This window comes from Halyomorpha halys, unplaced genomic scaffold (genome assembly GCF_000696795.3).
Source record: "Halyomorpha halys isolate HHAL.00 unplaced genomic scaffold, Hhal_1.1 Scaffold1882.1, whole genome shotgun sequence".
Lineage (NCBI taxonomy): Eukaryota > Metazoa > Arthropoda > Insecta > Hemiptera > Pentatomidae > Halyomorpha > Halyomorpha halys.
Genome location: NW_027107330.1, coordinates 113,454 through 122,776, shown reverse-complemented (window position 1 = coordinate 122,776; position 9,323 = coordinate 113,454). Strand labels below are relative to the sequence as shown.

At 34.3% G+C, this 9,323-nt stretch overlaps 1 protein-coding gene across 2 annotated transcripts in view; it reads right to left on the bottom strand.

Annotated features, from left to right (window-relative positions):
• Positions 1-1,348: 1,348 nt before the first annotated feature.
• Pgm1 (phosphoglucose mutase 1) overlaps positions 1,349-9,323 on the bottom strand; it is an 80,272-nt gene continuing 72,297 nt past the window's right edge. For both annotated transcript variants that reach the window (XM_067045643.1, XM_067045642.1), the window contains exons 10-11: positions 4,101-4,287; positions 1,349-1,677 (exon numbers count right to left, since the gene is read on the bottom strand). In XM_067045643.1, coding sequence (XP_066901744.1) covers positions 1,453-1,677; positions 4,101-4,287 — 412 coding nt within the window. In that variant the 3' untranslated portion in view covers positions 1,349-1,452. The remainder of the gene's footprint in view (positions 1,678-4,100; positions 4,288-9,323) is intronic.

Here is a 9,323-nt window from a genome sequence, read left to right as displayed (position 1 = left end):
ATTTTTTTCACAGTTTAAACACTTTAAAAATACGGAAGTTCTATTTAAGTGACAGATATGTAGCCTCCAAAATTTCTGATTCATTATTAATGACTCTTACCTAAGGTAAGATACTTCTTATAAATGATTTAAAATTCAATTGATTGCTGTTTTCTACATGAACTGATCTGGCTGGCACTTCTTTTTTTGTCTAAGACACAACAAACACACAATGTACACACATTAAAGCACATACACGAACTTATATACTTACTTCAATTGTTTTTGTATATGAACATTAATCAAATTCAGAAGAGAAAGTCATATTTGTGGTGTATGACATCCTAAGGAGATATGTAGTAATTATTTTAAACATTCCAAGTTAGGAAAATTTTAAAAGAGAATGTAGACGAGTTTTCCAACAATTATGAAATGGTATCATTCATTAGGCCATTCAGAACTGCATCGATGTAGGCTCAATATAATTTCATTTATACAAAATAGTTTTCTAGAAAAAACAGAATTGTAGGTTCTAGAATTTTTATTCTAAGTATAACATAGAAGACAAAAAATATACATGTTTATCTATTTTAATTATCAGTTATAGTTTTTTTTAGTAAAATTTTAAAATCGAGTGACATGTGTTGTTCTGTATTTCTTATAATTATCATAGAACTTATAAGTTCTAATTATGATATTTAAATTACTCCCCAGCTCAAAGATACAATAAAATATTGTACAAAATAGGAAAACTTAAATTTTAAAAGTTTATATCACTGTATCACATTGTGGTATTTAAAAAAACAAATTGAGACAGGTTAGTATACTAACAACTAAATTATATAGATGTTTTAAATATGATAATATCAAAACTTCGCTTCTTTAAGAATTCAAAATCAAATACTAAATCATTTCATAAAAAGTAAAATAAATCTGTATTAAGAACATCAATTACCACTTTTTGTTGTTATGATCTTTAAAACCACAACAATTAATTCATAACCCAAGGAAATACTTGAATAACTAAAGAAATAAATGATAAATCAACATAAAACTGAACAACAAAATGTTATTCCTATTATCTTTATCATTGTAAATATTTTTCATTCCCTTCTTATTATTGAAATATTTCAAAGTAAACCCCAGTTTCTCACTGATTATTTAATTAAATATGACTAGATCGTTTAATAAAGCGATTATTTAATTTCAAGAAAAATATATCAACATGTCATTTATTAACAAAACCATTGAGTGATGTGGAATTCAACTATTGTTCGAAATATATCTTGATAAAAAATTCAATTTAACAGTATTTATGACTAAGAAGACATAAGAAAAAATATAGAAGGTAAAACAAATGTCTTACAACTTGTAAAAATATACATGTATTATTTGAATTTTATTAAGAAGTTATTGTTTATATAATTTAAAATTTCGAACAGTCTAATGTTTCCTATTAACTGATAGCCAATATTAAGTGATAACTGTAGGCTCATCCCTTCCAGTGAACTTCTTGATCTTGGCCAATGAGATAGCTATCTCAACCAGAGGCTTCAGAACTTTCATCCTATCTTCAAGAATTCTATTCACATTTTTCTCATACTGTTCAATATACACCCTGATAGTAGCTCCACTGCTCCCAGTGCCACTTAAACGGTATATTATTCTTGAGCCATCCTCCATCATAACACGTAAACCCTATTGCAACAAATATAGCAAAATTTAGTTTATTAAATATCTATTAAAAAGATAATGTATAAAAAAAGACATAAAAAATGTAAAAAATAAAGAACTTTTATTTTCTGATATTAAATTTTCATATAACTTTTGAATTCCCGTGATATAAATTGTAGTCTTTCTTTGTGTCTATGTATAAGTGTGTGTACGTGAACAGCCTAACTAAAAAAAAAAAGTTGTATGAAACCTAAATTATGTATTAATGAATGATATGTGCAATCATATGTATTTTCACATCATTTGTCATTATAAATTTTACCATTTTCTCAAAAGCAATTCCAAATATTTTGATTGAACTTGCTCTAACAATGTACAATTAAATGATCTTTAATATCAGCTATATAAAAGCAGTCTTTTCCTGATTGAAATAGTCTAACTGGGCTCATATACAGAATTTTCAAAATACCTTTCTCTAAAGTACCATTAATTTTCTTTATTTGAAATAATTAAACATTTCTCATTGTTAACAGAAACCAAAAATGGATGAATAATAACAATGAAAAACATTCAATAATTAACAAAAAGATAAAAATGGAAAATATTTTTCCAGTTTGAAAATATAATTCTAGAAATTAGCATAGTCACAAAGACCTATAATGTGTACAAGTGATTTCTGTTCTACTTCCACATATTTGCCACAACTGACTGTAGACTGGCAGAAAGTAAGGTTTAATGCTACTTCCAGGATAACAGAATCAATGGTTGAGAGAAGCATTAACTATACTCAAGTTTAATTTTCCAAAAAAAAAAAAAAAAAAATCAGGAGAGGGTTCATTTCTCTGTCATAACCATATATAAATAAAAGCTCATTATGAATGTTGCATCACTACTCCATCTGAGGGAGTTAGGGATGCTAATTCTGTTGTCATATATACCATCATCCAGCTGAGGAAAGAGTGGATGATTTTTCCAAACAAATTTGAAAGTCTGGAGCTATCCACAATATCTCTCTTTATCCAACCATCATGGAAATCCTCATGAGGCAGTGATTGCTCATTGTCATATTAGATCGAGCTCCTTTCAAAAAATTGTTGCTGTATTGGATCGTAAAACAATTTGTTGAACAAACTTATAGTATTCTTCTTTCTTTGGGATATGATAAACTGAAAGCTCGACATGCATTGAAGTTAATGTTGTCATGAAGTTTTCAAGGAAAATTTCCATATTCATGGAAGTATGAAATCATGAGCTGAACTAGTACATATTCCAGAATAATGATCATTAATGACTTTTTTCATCAACAGCTCCTCAAAATCAATTTGGAATACAAATTTTTCTAGCCAAAATTGTTAGATCAGCATATGTCCCCAAAAAGATTGCAAATATCCACAAATATTGGAGCATATATTGTGCACAATAATTCTTCTAAGCAGAAATGTAAAAAATAAAAAGTTGTACCACTACAATCCATGAAGGGTTAGGGTATCAGTACTTTGTTGTAAAGTACTGTTTCTTTAACAATGGTTCTATAACAAGGGCAAGGTGATTTGCTCATGATCATGCTTGACTGCCATATTTTTCCCCAGTTAATGGTACCCATTTTATGTGAGGCTCAGTGGATAGGACCCAGAGTAAAATAGGTGTTAAGACTGGCAAAGTAATTATAATTTTTTTTTATCTCTAATATTTGATTTGCTAAATTGTATAGGGGTGTATGAAAGATAGAGGAAGGGGGAGGCCACCCACATAGTGCCTATCTACACCCACGGACATTGCTACCCTTCACATAGCTTGTGCACAATATAAAGCTCAACCCCAAGGTGAAATCTACCTGTCCTGGTTCCATATTGTTATTAACTATTCTTGAAAAAAATTATAGAGAGAGGGGTACTCCATAATATTTTTGTATAATTAATGTGTTAAGAACACCCACTGATTTTAAAAGAGGTAGAATTTATACAGTATTGTTTGTAAGCAGGTGTTGCCAGGAGCTCTGAATGTCGCTTTTACTACAAATACAAGGTACAAGGTAATTTCTATGTCTCTCGAATATTTCAACTCAATCTATCATCACACAAATTAAGATATCTAAAAAGTCACAAATAGGAACTTTTTTGTAGAAAATTTATTAGTATTTATTTTTGGAAAAATAAATTTTGTACGAAATATTAATAAAAAGCTAAACAATATATCTTCTTTTACCTCTCTTCCATTCCACTCACTCCTATCATATTACGTATGATAGGGTATACCAATAAACACACTTTTTGCTTTTTAGTATGTTCGTTGGTGAACCCTCTGAATAATATTACAGAATATCAAATGTATGGGACTTATGTCACAAAATGGCCCAAAAACCTTTCTTACCTCACTTAATTAATAATATACATTGAATATTCATGGAATTAAATAAAATACTGCATCTACAATATAAAAAACATTACCTGATTCTTTGTGACTGACCCGTCAGTTGGGTCTGTGTATTGAAAATTATCAGCAGCTTTAACTATGAAACAGATATCAGGTTTTCCTAACAAGGAGCTTCCAACAAATTGTGGGCTAGTGATTTCTTTTTCCAAAACAGCCATCATTTCTTTGGCAGCTTTAGCATCTACGTGCTCATAATCACACCTAAAAAACAAAAAAAAGATATATATATATATTGTAATATCCTCTTTTTTAATAAATAGTTGTTTTTTATGTATAAATGATTTAAGTTACGTTTTTATTTTTATGTATCAACGTTAAATATGGTTCATTTGTTTTGTTGAACCAAAAAGCAAGATAACCAATTTTCAATGTGAAATAAAAATAAGTTATTCAAAACTAAGAAGATGGCAGCACACGTTCTTCCGAAGCTTGTTGAATTGTTTGTGTTGAGAACATAAATTGATATTTTTCAACTTTTGATGTTTCTCTACCATAATTATAGAAAAAGAATAATCTAAGAAGAATTAGAAGACAATAACAATTATCAATGAAATATTTACATCGTGAATCATGGCAAGTAAAGTACAGCGATTGTACTACAATCAATTTTTTTTAATCGATGAGTGAACGTTAAAGATAGGAAAGAGGAAACAGAAAAAAAAAAATCCACACTTTTGGTGTGGATTGCCTGGTGAGAGGATCTCTGCAGGAAGTGGAGATGAGGAGAAGCCATTTTTGACCATTAGTGGTAGACATCTTGGAAAAGGAAAATCCAAGAAGAATGAGGTACTGTTTTAAAAAATCTCAAAGTCTCAAAAAAAATTTTTTTTTCTTTTTTCTTTGTTCATTCTGATTTATGGCAGGTAAGGGAATAGTGAGAGCAGCAGTTCTCAACATCGAGGGTCAAAACTTTACCAACCCACTTCCAGCTGCAGTCAACCAACCTCTAGCAGCAGGCAACAAACCTGTAGCTACTGTCAATCTGGAGATGGAGCCATTACCGGGAATTTCTTTAGCAGAAGCTCATGCCAAGACTCTGGAATAGATCAAAAGTTTCCGATCTTGAGAGGTTTACCGGGGAGAAAGTGGAACTAAATCATTTCTTAAAAGGAGGTGATCGACTGATGGGTCGAATAGAAGCGAAGACAGTCGAAAGTCTGCTTGACCATGAGGATGCTAAGGCGTTAAGGGCAGCAGTCATCTGTAGGGTGAAAAGAAGTATCTTCAATCAAATTCAAGCTGATGAGGAGACACCCTGGAGCGTGATCAAGACAAGATTGAAGAAGGCATCTGGAGGAGGATGGTGGACCTCAGAAGAGGAAATATTTACGATTAGGGAGACAAATAATCCAAAAAAGTCTAATGGGTAGTATACTGCGGAACTCCTGGGACGATACAACAGAATCACTGATAAACTCAGCGAGATGGAGATAATTCAGGTACAGGGTCAGATGTAATTCCTATCTAATGTACTAAAGATTCAGTTGGTGAAAGAGCTTGGGAAGAATGAGGGAATGCCAAGAGAATGCTCCTTAGTAGAGTGCGCTCAGGAACTAATAGACACAAGTGCCCGGGAGCAGGAGGCCTGAATGGAAGTGGAAGAGCTGGGATGGACTCGGATCGAACACAGTTGGCCTAGGAACTCTTGGGAAAGGAGAGAATACCGAATTAGTGGGAGAGAGAAGGCAAGAAATCAGGAAAACAAACCGAACCAGGCAAAACACAGAAGCAACAGTCAATAAAAGGTCTGCAAGTGTCATGGATGTGGAAATGAGGGGCACATAGTCAAACAGTGCCCATACATGTACCAAAGAAGAGATGTGGACCTGGGCGAACCAATGGAGATTAACGCCCAACAGATACAGAGAAGTAACTGAAGGTTGAGCAGATCATCTGGTGAATCCACAGAAGCATCAGGAACATCGGAGACCGAAAAAGAAGCTGAGGAGCCACGGAACCAAGGTAGTCAAGGGGATAGAGAGGAAACAGGAAGATGAAAACAAGGGAACAGAGGCGGATGGAGGCGAAGAATGGGAGAGAGGAAGACGCGAGGCATCTGAAGGGGATATCAGCAGAGGAGTAACCACACACTGCTGAATTATAACATGAGGGAGAAGAGTGGCAGTCTGCCTATAATAGAGATAGCTGGAGTGAGGTGCCTGGTGGACACTGGTAGTTCCAACACCATCATGTGCCGAGAAGCCCTAGAAAATCTGTTTAGTGGAGAGAGGACACACCAGATTCAGGAATTTCAGTGTAAATTAATCACCCTTATGAGGTAGAAGGTGAGGTGGAGATAGGGTTGACACGGTGGGGATTTAGTAGGGAAAACTTGCCAGTACATATTGTAGGAAGTATACCCAAGGAATACAAAGTGATTGTGAGGCATGACCTGCTAGGGAATGTGGGAGCTTGTGTTAAGAATATCAAGGGAAAATGGAGAATCAAGTTGGGAGGTAAAATGTACAAATGTCATTTTCAGTGGAAGAACGCGGGTGCTCAGGTCGGAGCAATCAATCATGCCAAGGACTAGAGACATAGCTTTAGGAGGGAATATGAAGATATATTTTTTAAAAAAGGGGACATGCTCGGGGACAACCGGGGGGATGGTCCATGAGATTTACCAAAACAATACAAAGTGACATACGTGAAAGAGAAGAGATACCCGCAGACGCTAAGTCACCACATCCGAGTTTATAACGCCAGGGAATAATTATTCATAGTACTTCCCCTTACAATAGTCCGTTGTTGCCTGTGAAAAAGAAGAGCGCACCTGGTGAACCTACCAAAAAGTACAGGGTAATGATTGATTACAGAAAGCTGAACGAGAATACTGTAGACGAAAAGAATCCGATCATTCTGCACATTGGACTTGAAGGCCGTTTATCATTGAATTAAAATGCACCCTGAGGATCAACGTAAAACACCATTCACATTCAAGAGGACACTATGAATTTACAAGGATGCCGTTTGGTCTCAAAAATGCTCCCATAACCTTTCAGCTTCTGAAGGATGAATTTTTGAGGGGAATTGATGAATCTGTATGTCAGATCTATATGGATGATCTCCTAGTGTTCAGTAAGAATGAAGACAAGTCCGTGTAACATTTACACAGCGTATTCCAGAGAATCAGGAAATTTGGGCTCAAACTATCGGGAGAAAATCATAGTTGGACACAAATCAATTTTTTGGGGCACACAATTTCTAGGGAAGGAGCTAAACCTGAGACAGATAAAATTGTACCTATAAGGAGGACGATAGTGCCTAAGATGTGAAGGGAGTGCAGAGGTTGCTGGGAACTTTGAATTATTACCAGATATTTGTACCAGAAATGGCTGAGTACCTCGTTACACTCAACAACCTACTCAAGAAAAGCAGAAAGATGATTATTACCCTAATGGTGGAAGACAATATCAGGCTGTGAATGGAGAAGCTGGAGCAGGAGCCAGTGCTTGCGTTCCCAGACTTTACACGGCAATTCAATATCACTACAGATGCGAGTGAGTACACACTGGGAGTGGTGCTCTCTCAGGACGGTGAAGGAGGAGATTGCCCAGTGGCGTACGTCAGTAGGCACCAGACAGAGATGGAGATCAGATACAGTACGCTGAAATGAGAGCTCTTGGGAATAGTGTGGGCTGTTGACCAGTTTAGGGCCTATGTGTTTGGCAGAAGGTTTAGGGTACACAATGACCACAGGCCTTTGCAATGAGTGGGACAGTTGAAGGAGTCTTCGGCTAGAATTTCGCGTTGGAAGGAGCTCCTCACACAGCATAATATGGGCATAGTATATAAACCAGGTATGGAAAATGTGGTAGCCGATTGTCTCCAGCAATTACAGTAAATGCAGTAGAAGAGAAAGCTGGAGAATCATCCAGGCAATTCCTGCGGGAGTGAGGAGCACTGAAATGAATAAAGCAGTGTTTCAGTTGCAACCGAAAAAGATATATTTTTTAAATAAGTCAGAAAATGACCCAAGTTGATTATGTTTATAATATACTGATGAACAATTTAAAATTCCAAAAACATTTTAAAACTAAAGAAACAACAATTGAACCCCCTGGAGGAAATTTCAGAAGAAAAAAAAATAATCAACTGGGGAAAAAGTTTAAATACTAATGCATTTAAATATTTTAAATAAACACAAAGTAACTTCGAGTGAGGATTTAAGTCATTTAAATTTTTTAAAACCAAATCTTATAATTTTATGTATTTGTACATAATAAAAAAATATAACAAGATGAATGCTTTAATAACAAATATATTTTTAATATAAAAGGAAAATGTTCCAGGTGAATGAAAAGAACCCAAATGGTAAAAACTATTTATTATGAGCCAACATAAATAGTTTAATAATAAATAGCTGTATTACTATTTTTCTTCTGGCCACACCCAGACCATCTTCCTTTTATATGGTACAGATGGTCAATTAACGATCATCCAAATATATTTTTCCTTAATAAAAAATACTAGTAACACAAATATAAATGAAAGTAAACAAATATTGATAAAACAAAATTACTTGATCTTTACATAATATTAATAATACCAATATATTAATTCATTTTTTGTTAATAGAAGACCAATCAAGCCTTTTAAAGATTTAATCTTGGGTACAGATTGGTACAAACACACTACACTCCTTGCTGCTACAAATCTATGTGATCCTTGGCCTCCTCAATAAGTCTTTGCCCAATAACCCAATGTTGCAGGGTCGCTTGCCAGATGTGGATGTTTAGCTGGTCACATGATGACAACATTATCCCATCTATGCTTAGGTCTATATTATTCAGCCTGTCAGTGGTATCAACATGGCATTCTGAAATGTTAGTGGATTCTTGAGCTTGGACATCACTATTAAAATTTAAAATTAATTGTTTTTAAATAAATAATCATAGTAACTAATAAAATACTGCTTTAATCATACATGGTTTTCTTAAAATTTTGGTTTCATTCGCCTTTTTCATGCTGATTTCACAATCTGAATGACCATGCCTTGCCCCCTCTAGTTTTGATCCTGGATATGCCCTTGCCTGTGCCCCCTACTTAGTATCACTCTTGGGGCAACTATGAAGGGTAATATCTGCCTGAACATAAATACTTCCTTCTCATCATCAGGCAACACTTAGGTTGGTGTGTAATAGCTGAGAATAGTGTAGTTGTAGAATTTAACTTTTAACCTCAAGGTGAAAATCCGTGGTTTAACATACATTTATAACCAAGTTTCTTATATATAT